Source organism: Anomaloglossus baeobatrachus, chromosome 7, assembly GCF_048569485.1.
Source record: "Anomaloglossus baeobatrachus isolate aAnoBae1 chromosome 7, aAnoBae1.hap1, whole genome shotgun sequence".
Lineage (NCBI taxonomy): Eukaryota > Metazoa > Chordata > Amphibia > Anura > Aromobatidae > Anomaloglossus > Anomaloglossus baeobatrachus.
The window spans coordinates 242,270,458-242,288,944 of NC_134359.1; the positions used below are offsets into that span (position 1 = coordinate 242,270,458).

The 18,487-nt window shown below is 42.9% G+C and overlaps 1 protein-coding gene across 2 annotated transcripts in view; it reads left to right on the forward strand.

Moving 5' to 3' along the window:
* TMC5 (transmembrane channel like 5) overlaps positions 1–18,487 on the forward strand; it is a 203,667-nt gene that overhangs the window by 141,766 nt on the left and 43,414 nt on the right. For both annotated transcript variants that reach the window (XM_075319132.1, XM_075319133.1), the window contains exons 10-13: positions 905–1,049; positions 3,094–3,258; positions 5,275–5,432; positions 8,726–8,804. In XM_075319132.1, the coding sequence (XP_075175247.1) occupies positions 905–1,049; positions 3,094–3,258; positions 5,275–5,432; positions 8,726–8,804 (547 nt within the window). The remainder of the gene's footprint in view (positions 1–904; positions 1,050–3,093; positions 3,259–5,274; positions 5,433–8,725; positions 8,805–18,487) is intronic.

The window sequence follows — 18,487 nt, forward strand, 5'->3', positions numbered from 1 at the left end:
ATAATGTTCGCTAAGGCAGCGATCACCAAATGTCGCACGAGCGACGGGGGCGGGTGCTATCGCTAGCGATGTCGCAGCGTCTAAAGCACCCTTAACTCTAAAAATAGCAAAAATAGTACTAAGTATTATTCCTGAAACATTTTTTATGTAAATTATAGAGGATGAGGGCACGGTTTAGAGGAAAGTATGAGGAAGAACAGCTCAGAAGGGGAATCAGGTGTTTTGTGTATGAGGATATTTACAGCAGCAATAATAGAAACTATTCTGATAAAGGAAGTTTCAAAAGTAATAAAAGAAGAGCAAAGGTTAACTAATACCATCTAAGGTTTAAAAACAAGACAATCTTTTCAATATTTATATACTAGAGATATTCCTCTAACAAAACATTATTACCTGTAGACATGATAGTTGATAATTTTTTGATCGGTGGAGGTCTGGATGCCGACACCCCCACTAACGACCAGTATGGGACACTTTTGTCCCCGTTTGAATAGAGTGCATATGCTCGACTACTGCTCCATTTCTTCTGTATGGGTCTACCGGAGAAGGCTGAGCAGAGTCCCAGAAAAGTGGTCCATTCAATCAGGATAAAAGTGCCCCGATGATTGGTGGGGGCTTTCAGAAGTTGACCCCACACTGATTTAGAAGCTACCTTATGGCATGGACAATATCTTGGAAAACTATACTACATTTCTAATTGGAGATATTTGTTATTGTTATTATTATTTTTGTTATTATTATTATTATTATTATTATTTCACCTACTACATATTAAGATAGGATCTTTGAGATGGGAATAACTCTTTAAATCTTTTATATTCATAGCAGTGGCTGTAGATATATTTAAGATTTTAGACTAATAGTTTTTGGTGACATTGATTTCACTTTTCTGATGTGTTTCCAGCATGGCAAAATCATTTCGGAATAACTTCATCAACCCTGCGTCGTTTTCGGGCAATGCTGCTAAACTTCTGTGCAGTTGGGATTTCAGCATCACTAATGAGAAGGCTGTGAAATTAAAGAGAAGACATCTGAGCACGCAAATAAAGGTACGATACGTCCCAGATTCTATTGACTTTATGGGTGTCAGATACAGAACTGGCTGCTAATCATAGAATTCATTATTAGTGCAGTCTTTCCATGATAAACAAGAAAAACTGGTTTCTTCTTTACAAAAGTCCATTGAAAGAGGCGATTGTAGTTCACAATAAATCATTTACTCTGTAATGGTCTGCAGAAGAGGGAGGACACAGCCTTTAGTGTCCTCAATCTTTTATCAAACCAGTCATTACTTTTCAAGGACCATAAAATTGAACTTTTCATATAAAATAAAAGTATGAGTACAAACTCATTTGAAAGGTAGTTTTCACTTGGTCAAACTTAAAGAAATAAATGGGAAAAATAAAGATAGTCATACTTCATAGAGTCACAAAATAGACTCAAGTGAAAAAGGTTGGAAGACAAAGGAGGGCAAATAGGGTCTTATCTGAGTGAGAGATAGAGGTTAATGCACTGAGAGAGGCTCACTTTGACGGGTTGTGACTGTCACAACCAATATACTGGCGTGTAACATAGCCCCACGTGGAACTAAGCTCAGTGTCACAGGGTAGTAACCGATGGAACAGGGGCTCGTAGGCTGACCGTAAGACTGGGACTCCTGCGCTGTCCCTTATCTCGAAGGTAGGCTCGATGGTAGCCAGGTTCGAATCCCCAGCATGACCCTGTTTCCTGTTTGAGCCCTGATAGTACTCATCCCCCACCCAGGGAGTGGGCCAGAAGTCCAGTAATGATAACTCCACAAATAAGCACAGACCAGGGTAAATGAAAACTCATCCACACTGTACTCAAACACAAAGGAAGGACAATATGTGAACTGGGGATTAAAGCAAAAGGGGTAGGAAATAAATGCACAACTGGAGAACTCACACTCCACACAGAACCGCAACTTGTTGATCACCATTGATCTGGATAACTACAGGAACCGAGGAAGCAGAAGCTATATCCGGCACTCAGGCCCAGGAACCAGAACCAGAACCTTATAAAGGGTGAAGGCGGCTGAGGATGGTAACTCTTGCTGTACTAGAGAGCAGTGAAGCCAGAACCAGATGACGTCTAAGACAGGCTGTGCAACTAAGGGATTCCAGACTGCCTGTCAGACTCTACAGTGTGAACATAGTCCGACACCGCCATGACACCCAGCGAGTGGAACGCTAAACACCGCATGACACTCAGGATGGTGTAAGAAGGGAATTAGAAGAAACTCGAAAAACACTAGATGATTTTATTAACAACGCATTCCGGAGATCTCTTCTCCTACATCAGGTCAAAATCACGTCAATGATTGAATGTGATTTTGACCTGATGAAGGATCTCCGAAACGCGTTCGTTGTTAATAAAATCACCATCTAATGTTCTTGTAGTTTTCTTTCACTCATAGCAGCACAGCATTAACCCTTCATATGCCATCTTGAACATAGACTCAAGGAAATAGTTTGGCTTTACAGGCCACCACTTGTCATGCTATCCAGTCAATAATGGTCATGAGTGGTTGATTTTCTGAGCAGTTAGACTCTGTTAAAATTGCATTTACGCAGTGCATTTGGGGTCTATCTGAATCCCTCTAAGAATTGTATTCGGACGAACTGCCAACAAAGCCATTGGCTGCCATAACAGAAATGGAGTTCAAATGAACTCTGTGCTTTTTATGAAAGTATTCATTATTTTAGAAGGGCTCAGGAAGGTGATAGACTACAAGTCTGTGCCCGTCTGAAAAAAAAAAAAAAGTCTGGTAACAGAAAATGTGTGATCAGTCAGTGAAACTATGTGGTTCATTGCCTTTGTTGTTCATTCCTTATCAGGCCACGTGCACATGTTGAGTATTTGGTGAAAAATTTTCACTTCCAACCTTTTTCACCCAATTTCACCCACTCCCAGTTTCAGCTTATAAATCCTGAGGGGAAAAAACCCTCAGGATTTATAAGCTGAAACTGGGAGTGGGTGAAAAATTTAGAAGTGGTGCCGTGTTTCAATTATACTTTTCCTCTGTATAACTCCTGGTGTGCATAAGGCCTTACAATTTTTTCTTTTGTCTAGGAAACGTTGGCTGAAAAATTAATGCAAGCATTAAAGCTGCCTTTGCGTGAGAAATTAGCTCGATTTGGTGTTCATGTGGCTGCCTGGATCTTCTCCTCGGGGTTGGCTGTTGGCTGTAGTGCTGGAGTTTACTACCTCTGCCTTAAAGTTTCAGATTCTGCACAGGTAAACTTCAAACCAATCCACAAACTCTGCAGCATGACAATACCGTATTTTCACTGGACTGTATAAGATGACCCCCAACTTTTCCAGTTAAAATATAGAGTTTGGGATATATCGTGTATACTCGAGTGTACGCCGACCCGAGTAATATGCCTATTGTTTAGTGATGCCCCCCTGCTGTAATGTCCCCTGCAGTTATGAGCCTATTGTTTAATAATGCCCTCCTGCTGTAATGTCCCCATTGTATAGTAATATGCCCTGTCCTTAAGGCCACATCACACTAAGCAACATCGCTAAGCAACATCGCTAGCAACATCGCTGCTGAGGCACGACTTGCTAGCGATGTTGCTTAGTGTGACATCCAGCAACAACCTGGCCCCTGCTGTGAGGTCGTTGGTTGTTGCTGAATGTCCTGGACCATTTTTTAGTTGTTGCTCTCCCGCTGTGAAGCACACATCGCTGTGTGTGACAGCGACAGAGCAACAACTGAATGTGCAGTGAGCAGGGAGCCGGCTTCTGCGGACACTGGTAACCAATGTAAATATCAGGTAACCAAGAAGCCCTTTCCTTGGTTACCCGATATTTACCTTCGTTACCAGCGTCCGCCGCTCTCACGCTGCCAGTGCCGGCTCCCTGCTCCCTGCACACATAGCCAGACTGCACATCGAGTAATTAACCCGATGTGTACTCTGGCTAGGAGTGCAGGGAGCCAGCGCTAAGCGGTGTGCGCTGGTAACCAAGGTAAATATCGGGTTGGTTACCCGATATTGTTACCAAGTGCAGCATCGCTTCCACGCGGCGTTGCTGGCTGGGGGCTGGTCACTGGTTGCTGGTGAGTTCTGCCTGTGTGACAGCTCACTAGCAACCCGTGTAGCGATGCTCCAGCGATCCCTGCCAGGTCAGGTTGCTGGTGGGATCGCTGGAGCATCACTTAGTGTGACGGTACCTTTAATGTCCCCTGCTGTAATGTCCCCTTTGTTTAATAATGTCCTCCTGCTGGTTCCTTTCTGTCCCCTATAATGCAGTTGTTTACAAACAATAAAAGATATTCTCACCTCTCTTCCGTGCCCGCACTGCCTCCAGCTGTTTCTTGCAGACCGCACACAGACCCCTCTACAGTTTACTTTACTACAGTTGAATGCTTTACTACAGTTGAATGCTTTACGGCGCCACAAAGCATTCAACTGCAGTAAAGCGCGTCCAATACACAGGGCTGCCGCTACTGTCAGCGCTTTACTGCAATTGAATGCTTTGCGGCGCCATAAAGTATTCAACTGTAGTAAAGCCATGAGGACATCCTGCAGCGGTCGCTCCGTACACTGGACGCTATCATGGAGGAGTCTGTGTGCCTGCAGACTGCAAGAAACAGCTGGATGCAGCGCGGGCACGGAGGAGAGGTGAGAATATCTTTTATTGTGTGTAAAGTGATGACACTCAGCGTATAAGACGACCCCCAACTTTTAAGAAGATTTTCAGGGGTTAAAAAGTCGTCTTATATGTCGGAATATACGGTACTACTTATATACATACAGTGGTGTGAAAATGTATTTGCCCTCTTCTTGATTTCTTATTCTTTTGCATGTTAATCACTCTGGAATGTTTCAGATCACCAATCAAATGTAAATATTAGACAAAGATAACTCAAATAAATGCCAAATACAGTTTATAAGTAATTAAAGGAAAAAGAGATTCAAACCTACAGGGCCATGTGTGAAGTGATTGCCTTCCATTAAAACATACATTATTTGTAGTTTATCACATTTTTGGGAAGCTGAGTTAAATTTCCCTATCCACACACAGACCTGATTACTGCCAGACCTGTTCTCAATCACTTAAATAGGACCTGCCTGACAAAGTGAAGTACACCAAAAGATCCTCAAAAGCTAGCCATAATGCCATGATCCATCACTGTATATTACATGTATATACTGTACTTTCTTGATCATTTTATCTTTTATATTTTGCTTACACATAGTGTATAGATAATATTTCTTTTAATATTTCTTATTGATTCAACAGAATCCAGACTTAAATGATCTGACTAAGCAAGCGGCAACATTACTGGTACCCGTGGTAGTCGCCCTCATCAACCTTATCATGCCTCTAATCTACTCCATGTTTGGACTAGTTGAGAAATTCAAATACCCGCAACATCAGGTCTATGTCGTGATTATAAGGTAATAACCACCAGTAGTGGTAGTATCCGAACAGAGAATAAAGAGATTTATGGAGGACAGAGGAGAACCACGACCACATAGAAATAGGCAATTATGTTATACTTGTTTTATGGTGTAATACACAATTTTTCCAAGTGTTTAAAGGAAATGTTCATATAATTTCTTATATATTAAATTATAAACAATGTACCCCAATCCCATGCTTTTATATAAAGCAATCTGGATCCTGATATGAATGATCATAGAGGCAAAAAAAAGTGAGAAAAATAAATAAACCTGTCCTGAAAACGGCAAAAGTGGTGCAGTTTAAGAGATTATGAGGATATTAAAGGCCAACTTACAAGGACCAACAATCGGGAAATTAGTATTCATAAGATCTCCTTCCCAATCGGGAAATGAGCATTCATAAGATCTCCTTCCCAGTCATTGGCACTTGTAAACTTGCTGTCGAGCAAAATCAAATGTTTTGATGATAAATCCAAATGTTTTGACAATTTGGTTTCGTTTTTTTCATCATTTGCACCCTTAAAGTGACCATCCTGTGATTTTCATAATTCCACGATTTCTTCTTGGTTTTGCAATTGCAATGTTGAGAAATGTATGTAATCTTACAGGGCATATAGACATGGGTTGCACTTATTAGACCATGCCTTTAATTAGCATCTATTACTAGAGATGAGCGGACCCATGGAACTTCGGTTCGGAGGGTTTAGCTACACTTGAGATAAAGTTTGGTTTGGGACCTGGACTTGACCTGAACCCCAATGGGAGTCACTAGTTCGGCAGTTTGGGTCTCTGCCCATATACAGCCAACCATAAACAGATCACATTCGGGGAGGGTGGGCAGAAATTTCCCCCTTTTTTTTTTTGCTTGATGCACTTGACCTGAACCCCAATGGAAGTCACTAATTGGGTAGTTCTGGTCTCTGCCCACATTCCGCTCGCCATATACAGATCACTTCTTGGGGAGGGTGGGAGGGTTTTTTTTCTTTTTTTTGGGGGGTTTGCGCACTACAGCCAATCACACTGTTGTTACCCCCAGTACAAGTCATTCAAACACTGCAAACGGCTCGCACTGGGCCGAGCACTGAGTGTACCCAAGCACAGCGATGCACACGCGAGTGGTTGGCAGACATAAAGCACCCGAACTTCGAATATGAATGCTGTTGTAAAGTCTGTGTTTGGTACCAAAATCAAATACCAAACCTTGGGTTCGCACATCTCTATCTATTCCCAATAATGTATTTTCTTTTTTGCATTTATAATATGGAAATGAAGCATTTTTCAGCCTCATACACAACTCATTATTGACTATAGGATGATAAAAAAAAAACATTTCAATGCAGAAAACTGTGAGAATTCAAAGCTACTTTCCCTGAAAAACAAAAAAAGAAGAAGAGATAATGACTGGAGATGAGGGAGCCCAAGGTTTGGTCTTCAGACTTTACAAAGTAAAAACAGACTTCGAATTCGGAGTTCAGGTGCTTTATATATGCAAGCCACTCATGTGAGCATCGCTGTGATCGGGTACTCTTGGTCCTCAGCTCAGTGTGAGCCGCTTGCAGTGTTTAATCGTTTTGCACTGATGGTAACAACAGCATGATTGGATGTAGTGTGCACCCCCCCCAAAAAAAAATAAGAAAAACTCCTCCCACCATCCCCTGGAAGTGATCTGTTTATGGCGGGTGGAATGTGGGCGGAGACCAGAACTGCCTAATTAGTGACTTCCATTGGTGTTCAGGTCAAGTCCGGGTCCCAAACCGAACTTTTTCCAAAGTCTGTCTGCACCCGCCAAACAGAACTTCCAGGGGTCCGCTCGTTTCTAATAAGGACCTGACTACCTGTCCCCTACACTGCAGTGATTGTAGATGTCGGGTCACTGGTAGTTGTGATGTCATCACTTCCAATCTAAAAAGTGAAAAAACAAGGAGTCCCTTGGTATATTTTTTTGGGGGGAGGGGGTTTATCCCTTCTCGTTAAATTACCAATGTGCTGGAAAACCCTTTGTACACTGCAAAAAACAATGAATGTGTCCAATTATGTGTGAAATTAAACTTTTCTGTAGCAAGGTATTTTGCCGAATGTGAAACGTGTCATCTTAGAAAATGCTACAAGTGTAAATAGTAATAAATTGCTTTTTTTTAATTCAAGATATATTAGGTTTTATACCACCAATATCAAAACCCACATATAGGGGTTCAAAGCATATGATTTGACCATATCAACACCAAAAAGAAATTATGCAAGCCAAAAATTATTTTAAGTTATACCAATATCCTTTAGTGAAGAATATAAAAATCTATATTAAAAAATGGAACAATTCAAGAAATGGATGGTATACACTGGGGAAATCCGGCAGTACCCTGATACAATAAATAAATAGAACCCAGTATCACACAAGTGTGTGAGTATCCAATCCAATTAGAATAGATTTAATAGGGTACATGACATCCCAAAACCGCAACAAAACTGTATATATAAGAAATGAAATGCCCACAAGTGAGTACTAAATATAACAGCGGTATTTGAGAAGTATCAATCACAATTAAAGAATCACAAAGAAAATGAATTACCAATGAGCCGGGTCCAAAGATAGGGTTGAGGAGCAGTTTACCCAGTACACTCGACGCGCGTTTCGCAACCTCAGTGCTTCGTCCAGGATCCTGTCATTGGACCCGGTTCATTGGTAATTCAATTTCTTTGTGATTCTTTAATTGTGATTGATACTTCTCAAATACCGCTGTTAAATTTAGTACTCACTTGTGGGCATTTCATTTCTTATATATGCAGTTTTGTTGCGGTTTTGGGATGTCATGTATCCTATTAAATCTATTCTAATTGGATTGGATACTCACAGACTTGTGTGATACTGGGTTCTATTTATTTATTGTATCAGGGTATTGCCAGATTTCCCCCATATATACCATTCGTCTTTTGAATTGTTCCATTTTTTAATATATATTTTTAATATATATATTTATATTCTTCAATAAAGGATATTAGTATAAATTAAGTTTTGCATATTTCTTTTTGGTGTTGATACATTTGGATTTACAGAATCAGTCCCAGCAGCAGGACCCACTCTTTGTATTAGATAGGCACCTTGGCACACCTTGAGTACTTTGAGTACTTACCATTCCAATTCCCAAGGCATAGTTTAAACAGTTACTATAGGTAATAGGGATATGTCAGTGTGGGTTTTGGACACAAGGGGCTTAATCTTGGTTTGAAAGAATAGATTAAGTGAAGTAAATATAAATGTAATACACTATCAATATTTTATGTCTTTCCAGAAACGTCATTCTGAAATTTTCAATTATTGGTATTTTGTGTTACTACTGGCTGGAGAAAATTGCACAGAGCGAGCGAGAGGTAAGTTTTAGTTTGGCATTTATTGTATCTACAGTAGAGATGATTGAATCTTCAAATTCGGCGCTTTTAAATAATATTCCCCCCAAATTATTTTTGCAGCGAATAAGTCTCTAATTAGCAATTGTATATTCAAGTGTCAATGCAAGGAAAATGAATATCAAATGGGAAAACATAATAGAAATAATGAAATTGCGCTTAATACTGGACTATAAGAGGTTTCACACTACATAAAGATGAATTTAAAAGAAGAAAGAATGTGCTCAAAAACCAATTTAGAATAAAATAATTTATATTGAATAAGATTAAAAATAACAATCAGCGGCAATACCACAAATAACCACAAGGTGGCACCACACTCAAGTACAATTATCAAACTGGTAATAGGAATATATGATACAATTAATTCAAAAGAACTGAAAGTCCTCAGTGGTTGATACCTTTGGAAGAAGTGCAGCAAGTGCGAAACGTGCGTTGGAGAGGGTGTGGGACGCCATTTACCTTGTCTATTGCTCCCCTGTAGGTATACCATTGTGATCATGTTTATTCATGGTTAAATTGTAACCGTTGTAATTCTATAACCGCACACTTGTGTTACCATTTTGTATTCTTATTCTATACATATATACATATTTTTTTTTGTATTTTTTTCCCATTATCTCTTTGGTGGGTATTATTATCCATTCTATACGGGGGGCTTTTTGCATGATTCTGTGACCTGGTGTTCCCAACATAAATTAATTATATATGTTTACCCTTTGAGGGGTCCGTTTCCTGGAGACATCCTGTCTATGTTGGTATTTTAACAATGTTTTATATTTAATAAAAATTGTTTTTATATGCAATTGCATATGTATGTCGGTGATTTAACTGAAAGGATGGTAATATATAACAAGCTTTCCAGACTACTCAGGTCTTTTCATCAGGCTCAGTAGAGACCTGCGTAGTATGGAAAGCTTGCTATTATTACCATCTTTTCAGTTAGCCATCAAAAGCTATCAATCATTGAGGACTTCAGTTCTTTTAAACAACTTTTTTTTTATCTCTACTGGCTAAGGCCTCCTTCACACGTCCTTGTCTCCGGTACGTGTTTGGTCCTTTTCCTCACGTACCGGAGACACGGGCAGACGTAGACCCATTAAAATCAATGGGTCTGCGCTCACGTGCGTTTTCTGCCATTGCCCGTATGGAGCATACGTGTGCTCCACATGTCAACATGTTCGTTTTTCTCCGGCATCACGGGTGTCACATGGAACGCAAACGGACCACGCAGAGGTGCTCTGTGTGACACGCTTCGGAGAAAACACACATGTTTGAGAAAATAAAAAATCTTTACTCACCTTCTCCAGCCCTGCAGTCTCTGCCGCTGCTGTCACTTGCTTCCGACCGCCACTCATTATGCTCATTGCATATTCACTTCACTGCGGCCGGAAGCAGCAGCAGCGGAGAGTCGGCAGGCCCGAGACCGAAGATCAGCACCACGGACAGCGACGCCAGGGACAGGTGAGCAGAAAGTTCCTGTTCTCCATGTGTTATCACGGATAACACATGGAGAACATACGTAGGCCATAAACACGGCTCACGGAGGGCAATACGCACCTCTGACACGTCTGTGAAAAACGTGCGTGATTTTTCACGAACGTGTGAAAGAGGCCTAACATGGTACAAAAATATATATTTTATCTGTATCACAATTAATTAAAATACTAAAAGACCAAACCTATTAATATTACAAGAATTAACTCATTATTCCACCAATATAAATTAAATTGTGAAAGCCCAGTATAATATTGCACTAGAAACTCACATGGAATAAGCACCAAAAAATAAAAATAAAATAAAAATAATGATATATAATAGAATTAGGCATTGCAAAAAATATTTTATAGTAGGAAAATGATATGAGCGGAAGATATAATTTAATACAGTACAGTATCATTTATATTGCACTAGCCCAAAATAATATTGCACTATAAATTCACAATGAAAATAGCCCAAATAAATAAATAAATAAATAAATAATATATAAAGTAAAAGGGCAATGTTTAAAATCCCCAGTCTGTAGTCGCCTAGAAAAGACTTGCAACGTCCTGAGGTCTCCTAGGACTGTTTTTAACCTCTTTCAAGATTTTTTATGCAAATGCAGCCTTAGAAATGTCCAAATGAGCTAAACATGTCTGGTCAGGGAAAAACTGATGGTAGCCTTTAACAACTAATAACAGCCTTCACTAACAGACTTTTTAGGCTTAAATTGTAAAAATGGTCCAAAATGTATCCTTTGTAGACCCCCGTCACACATCAGTGATTCTGGTACATATGTCGCCGCTTTTATACGTACTAGAATCACGGACATTCGCAGGCACATTAAAATCAATGGGTTTGCGTACACATCAGTGATGTCTCATGGTCCATGTATCTTTGTGGCGCACACAAGGGTCCCTGTGTTCCGCACGGAGACAAGTCTGTTTTTCTCTGGCAGCACTGATGATGTGATCCGTGTGACATGTACCAGAGAAAATATGTGTCTTCGAAATAAAATGCTTTTCTATACTCACCTGTTGCTGGCAGTGCTGTCTCCGGCCACTGCTGCCTCCTGCTTCCAGGCTGGCTAATTATGGTCATGAATATTCCCTGCACTGCGACCCAGAAGTAAGTGTGACAACAGCACCGGAGACATCAGCACCACGGGCAGCAGCGCCGGGGACAAGTGAGTAAAAAGTTCCTGCTCTCCGGGTGCTATCACAAATAGCACAGGGAATACACATGTGTGCCAAAATCACAGCACATGGAGGGCCATACGCACCTTCAACATATCAGTGAAAAACGTGTGTGTTTTTTACTGACGTGTGAAAGAGGCCTTAGGCGTCGCTCACATCAGCGGTATTTTGCCGCAAAGCCGGATCCGTTACAAATACGTTTCAGTTCCATTCAGTTCCAATGGAATTGCGACAAGATAAGGTCACCTGCGGTTGCGTGCGTCGTACACAACCGCATGTTACCGCATCTTGCCGCGATTCCTTTGGAAATGAATGGAACTGAAAGGCATTTGTAACGGATCCGGCTTTGCGGCAAAATACCGCTGATGTGAGTGCCGCCTTAGAGGCAGATGCATGGCTTACTGGTGATTATACACACCTGTGTATAAACGTGCTGTACAATAGGAAGAAGTCAATTTCAAAAGAATAAGAAAGTAGCAGTTGTGTTTTTAGCTGCAAAGATCCAGAATAGTGTATATGCTCCAGATTTCTGACCAGGTAACCTGGATCTGCAGGCTAGTGTGATGCACTGGCCTATCAGGTCATCACAAGGGTGCTGTGCAACCTGCCCCTCTGCATGGTACCCGCTCCTCCTTGGTTACGGGTCCTGTTCATTTGGGGTTGCTAACAACAGGCATATACAAACCCTGGGGAACACTCTGCACCACACCCACCAAACACCCATTGGGCAGCCTGAGGGGAATAGGGCCACCCAGATGGAGGGATAGTAGAAGGAGGGCCAGAAGTGTCAGTTAGTGAGTAGAGAGTTGAAGTTCAGAGGTGACAGTGAGAGGTCACGCTGCAGAGCAGGGCTCCTGCACCCGTCTCAGGTGCCAGACGTTGGCCTGGTCAAAAGGTTCTGGAACCCCGGTCGCAGGGGGTAGTGGCAAGGGGCACGGTACGGCCAATGAGGGCAGGTCTGCGGCCTTGTGCTACAACCGGGCAGGGGCCAAGGCTCGATGGGGTATGCGGACCCTAGGCTGGGAAGTAGCTTCACGCAGCCCAGTAATTCACCCGACAAGGACGGAGTCTTCACGAGTTGTTCTCCACCCGCTCCATAATTGGGGTACTAGCGCAACGAGGGGGATAGGACTTCCCAAAACCGTCCAGAAAATCCCAAGCGTGAACCCTGAGAGCAAGCTGACCCTGCTAGCCACGCTGACCCGAGTAGTCATAGGCAAAAGGGATCCACAAAGAGTTAAACACTGTGCCAAGGGACAAGGCGTCAGATCAACCAGCAACGCCAAAAGGGCACGGACACAGCGTGCTCTAACAGCAGCAGGATATTCCAGGACTTTGATTTACCTGGTGTTTCTGTCAGCGTATCTGGACTGTGTGAGTACGTTGTGCCCCTTTGCCCCAACGGGTCCCCGGCCATTCTTATCACCGAGCCCCGGGACACCTTGCCCCTGCCCACGGAGGAGTTAACACCTTAAGCTGCCAGCCCATCACTCCCGGGTGCTCCCTCTCCAAACGCAGAAGCAGTGGTATCCTGCCTTACCACGCACCGTGGGTTGCGTCACGAACACTATCCACTCCACCATACTCAAAAAAAACCCTTTTTCCTTCGAGAGGCCGCGCGACCCCGCCTTGGGTCCGGAGACCCCTCGAGCCACTGCGGATCCAGATCCGAGCAGCCCGTTGGATGTCGAGGGGGCGGCACACTAGCACCGCTTTGAGCTGCTTACAAGACTTCATCAGCGTCATTGGTCTACAAGACATCCTCAGCCAGCACAATAGTTCCACTGCATTATACCACTTGTGGGCAGGGGAGAAAATGACGTGGGTTAGCTGAGTATAATCTTTATTTTTGTTGGTCAGGGTGCTACAAAGGGGCCTTATTTCTTTTGGAGGGGGTGTCATTACTTTTCTATGGAGTACTAAGGGGGCATTAATGCTTTCTAAAGTTAGCACTCAGGGGTAATGATAGGCAAATTTTAAAGTTCAGCGTCTATACTGAACACCTAGTGTTTGTGCACAGACCCTGAACATGGATTTCCCAATGAAGTCTGTGTTACTGTTTGGGTTCAGCTACCCGAATAATAAAAAATAAAATGAAAAATAAAATAAAAGAAGCAAAATGGTTAGCAGGGTATACTTACCCGTCTCCCCATGACAGTCAGACTACTTCTGGGTCCACTCTTTAAATCTCATACCCCGTAGCCCTTACTTCCACCATTTTATAAAAGTTAAGTTGGGGTCCCTTGGACTTATATGGGGTTTAGGGCCAAGTCTGGTAAAGAACCGGGCTTTTAAAAACATGCCAACCCAAACATCTGCAGGTTTGTCCATCTCTACTCGGAGGGGTATTTGTCACGGTTTCGCCTCCCCGTCCACATGGCTACGGGGTGGAGCCCTCTTCGGTCCTCACTTCCGGAGCTTGGATGCTTTAAATACTGTCATCTCCGGTGAACCAACATCGGCTATAACCTTAGCGCTGCTTTGCCTGTGAGTGCTGGTCCCTACAAGTGTTAAAATGATCCGTCCCCTCTCTGTGCCCTCGTTCTCTATCTGTGTTCTGTCCCCTAGTCGTTCTGTCATTTCTCTGTCCCACCTCCTTCCTTCCCACAATATCCCCAATTGTTTCCCCCTCTCCTACCTCCCAACCCAGTTGCTTCCTCTGGTACTGACCTCGGCCTGACCTCGACCACGCCTTTACTCATTCCTCCGGTCTTCCTTCTCCCCGCACTGTGTATGACCTGGCCTGCCCGACCATCCCCCACTTCTGCTTTCTGGCTGATGCTGCAAGACACTGCTCCAGCACACACTGTGAGTTCCTCTCCTTGCTTATTCAGCTCCGTGTAGTGTCTTTCCCTGCAGGACTCCAGCTCCCCCTAGTGGCAGCCTGACAGTATTATTACCAAGTTAGGAAAAGCAGTATCTGGATTGCCTTGGGTGCTGGAATCCATGCTATGCCACTGCTTTTATACATTGCTATTAAATGGAATGGCACAATTTATTAGTTATAAAAAATTAGTAAAGAAATATGGACTTTTCCATTCTCTTATTGTGTCCCCTCGCCACTCCTCTCTACGGCAGCCTAAAAACAAACAGGAATAGACTCATGTTAATGCCTGTACACACAATATATTTACGGGTAATTATTTGATCAGTCAGATCATCCTGACCTGTAGTAATTTTAGGTCACACAAGCATTGTTTAGAACAATGGAAAGAACGTAGGAAACTTAGTACGAAGCATTAAGGGAACAGAACTGTAATAACCTTCATAGACTGCAAGCTATCTGCGCAATCACCATTTCCCTTACACCTTATCCAAAATAATGAAATAATTGTTGTCAGATTCACCTATAATTAGTGAGATTTTCTGAGATACTAATATATTTGTCCACTTTGCAGTAAATACAGTTAGGTCCAGAAATATTTGGACAGTGACACAAGTTTTGTTATTTTAGCTGTTTACAAAAACATGTTCAGAAATACAATTATATATATAATATGGGCTGAAAGTGCACACTCCCAGCTGCAATATGAGAGTTTTCACATCCAAATCGGAGAAAGGGTTTAGGAATCATAGCTCTGTAATGCATAGCCTCCTCTTTTTCAAGGGACCAAAAGTAATTGGACAAGGGACTCTAAGGGCTGCAATTAACTCTGAAGGCGTCTCCCTCGTTAACCTGTAATCAATGAAGTAGTTAAAAGGTCTGGGGTTGATTACAGGTGTGTGGTTTTGCATTTGGAAGCTGTTGCTGTGACCAGACAACATGCGGTCTAAGGAACTCTCAATTGAGGTGAAGCAGAACATCCTGAGGCTGAAAAAAAAAGAAAAAATCCATCAGAGAGATAGCAGACATGCTTGGAGTAGCAAAATCAACAGTCGGGTACATTCTGAGAAAAAAGGAATTGACTGGTGAGCTTGGGAACTCAAAAAGGCCTGGGCGTCCACGGATGACAACAGTGGTGGATGATCGCCGCATACTTTCTTTGTTGAAGAAGAACCCGTTCACAACATCAACTGAAGTCCAGAACACTCTCAGTGAAGTAGGTGTATCTGTCTCTAAGTCAACAGTAAAGAGAAGACTCCATGAAAGTTAATACAAAGGGTTCACATCTAGATGCAAACCATTCATCAATTCCAAAAATAGACAGGCCAGAGTTAAATTTGCTGAAAAACACCTCATGAAGCCAGCTCAGTTCTGGAAAAGTATTCTATGGACAGATGAGACAAAGATCAACCTGTACCAGAATGATGGGAAGAAAAAAGTTTTGAGAAGAAAGGGAACGGCACATGATCCAAGGCACACCACATCCTCTGTAAAACATGGTGGAGGCAACGTGATGGCATGGGCATGCATGGCTTTCAATGGCCCTGGGTCACTTGTGTTTATTGATGACATAACAGCAGACAAGAGTAGCCGGATGAATTCTGAAGTGTACCGGGATATACTTTCAGCCCAGATTCAGCCAAATGCCGCAAAGTTGATCGGACGGCGCTTCATAGTACAGATGGACAATGACCCCAAGTATACAGCCAAAGCTACCCAGGAGTTCATGAGTGCAAAAAAGTGGAACATTCTGCAATGGCCAAGTCAATCACCAGATCTTAACCCAATTGAGCATGCATTTCACTTGCTCAAATCCAGACTTAAGACGGAAAGACCCACAAACAAGCAAGACCTGAAGGCTGCAGCTGTAAAGGCCTGGCAAAGCATTAAGAAGGAGGAAACCCAGCGTTTGGTGATGTCCATGGGTTCCAGACTTAAGGCAGTGATTGCCTCCAAAGGATTCGCAACAAAATATTGAAAATAAAAATATTTTGTTTGGGTTTGGTTTATTTGTCCAATTACTTTTGACCTCCTAAAATGTGGAGTGTTTGTAAAGAAATGTGTACAATTCCTACAATTTCTATCAGATATTTTTGTTCAAACCTTCAAATTAAACGTTACAATCTGCACTTGAATTCTGTTGTAGAGGTTTCATTTCAAATCCAATGTGGTGGCATGCAGAGCCCAACTCGCGAAAATTGTGTCACTGTCCAAATATTTCTGGACCTAACTGTATCTGTCTTGAAGTCCATTTTATTTAATCAAATAATTAATTATAAATCTAAATATATAAATAATCAATCTGAATATGTAAATAATCAATAATTTATCAAAATAGATAAATAAATAAACAAATATATATATAACATTTTCACGATAAATAGTTTCTTGATATATCCTAATATGGAAAGGAGCGCTAATGCTGAGTCGGCGGTCAGTTAGTGTTGGGGTGCGGTTACAACCACCGCTCGCTATACACAGAACCGCGCCAGCCGCACTATGTGCACCATTACTCATTAGGACTTGGCAACCTTTGATCAAACAATGTACTAGTTATTATATTATCAGGTTCTTTATACTATTTAGCTTACTGGATTACTTAATAAAAAGTATATTTTATTGGGGGCGTGGCCTGGACCTCATGTAGAGAGGAAGCAGCGTGGGTGAGCTCCTGCCTGGATCCTGAATTATCCTGCACACCGGCCTTGCTGACAGGCACTACCGACCCTGGAGGGCTGCAACACAACTTATAACACCCAGGGAAGCGAGCACAGCCAGGATATGCCGACCCGCAGCAGCAATAAAAGGGACAGAGACGCGCAGGAGCGTGCCTCTGAAGAATCCAATATGGCGCCGCCGGCATCCACACCATCCCGAGCTGGAGCAGTGGGAGTAGCAAGCAGGTTGGAGCGGTTTGCCAGAGTGACCCCTGGCACAGAGCCTACCTGCAACGAGGCACCCGATGGCAGCGCTGAACGGGCCCTGGAGCAGGGAGAAAACATACCCGACAGTGAGACTGTGAGTACCCTGGGCCCTGCATGTTCAGCAGCACAAGGTATGCAGACACACAGGCCTGTGCTGGCAGAGGGAGGAGGGGGAGATGTGGAGCAAACAACACCTGTTTTCACTGAGGCCATACTGAGAGACATTCTGGCAGCAATTAACTCTTGCAATACCACATTGGCCACTCTAAGCAGCCAGATGGGAACTGTCACCTCAGATATGGCCTGTATTAAACGTGAGCTGCAAGGGGTGACTGTCAGAATGGGGGAGTTGGAGGAAAGAGTGAGTACAACAGAGGATAAATTACCACCAATGTCACGAGAGCTGGGAAAGGCCACGCAAAATATCTCCACACTGCTAAACAAGGTGGATGATTTGGAAAATCGCTCCCGCAGAAGTAATTTGCGACTGGTGGGGGTCCCAGAGAGGATGGAGGGCAATGACCCACTGAATTTCTTTGAAAAATGGCTTAAAGACACCATGGGAAAAGACATACTATCCTCTTTCTTCACCATTGAAAGGGTGCACAGGGTCCCTGCGCGTGCCCCACAGCCGGGAGCACCCCCACGTCCTATTCTGATTAAACTACTGCACTATAAAGATAGGGACACTATCCTGCGCAGAGCCAGAGATATCAAAGAACTTGCAATTGATGGGAGGAAGATATCAATATTTCCTGATTTCTCCATGGAAGTGCAAGTAAAAGAGCGCAATTTATTGAGATCAAAAAACGACTGCGCAACCTGCAAGTGCCATACTCCATGATGTACCCTGCTAAGCTGCGGATTGCTGCGAACGGAGAGACTCATTTTTTTGATACGGCTGGGGCGGCATTGTCTTGGCTGGATATCAATGAGAGATCCCTGAGGAGGAAGAATACCTGAGATTTCCCTTTCTGCCGCCAGGCGTTGTTTTTGTTTGGGACGCTATGCTGGTGAGCTCATTACAGTTAAATTCATCTAGGATCCAGGTTGGGAGACGGCCGGTTCATTGTGGACACCCGCTGCACTAGCGAGTTGTGGACCCCCTCCCTGCATGGACTTGGGGCGTGTTTTTAGCCCTGATTCTCTCTATTTGGGAGAAATGTGTAAGATACACTTGATTTTGAGGGCAGGGGCACTGCGCACTGCTGTGCGGAGCCC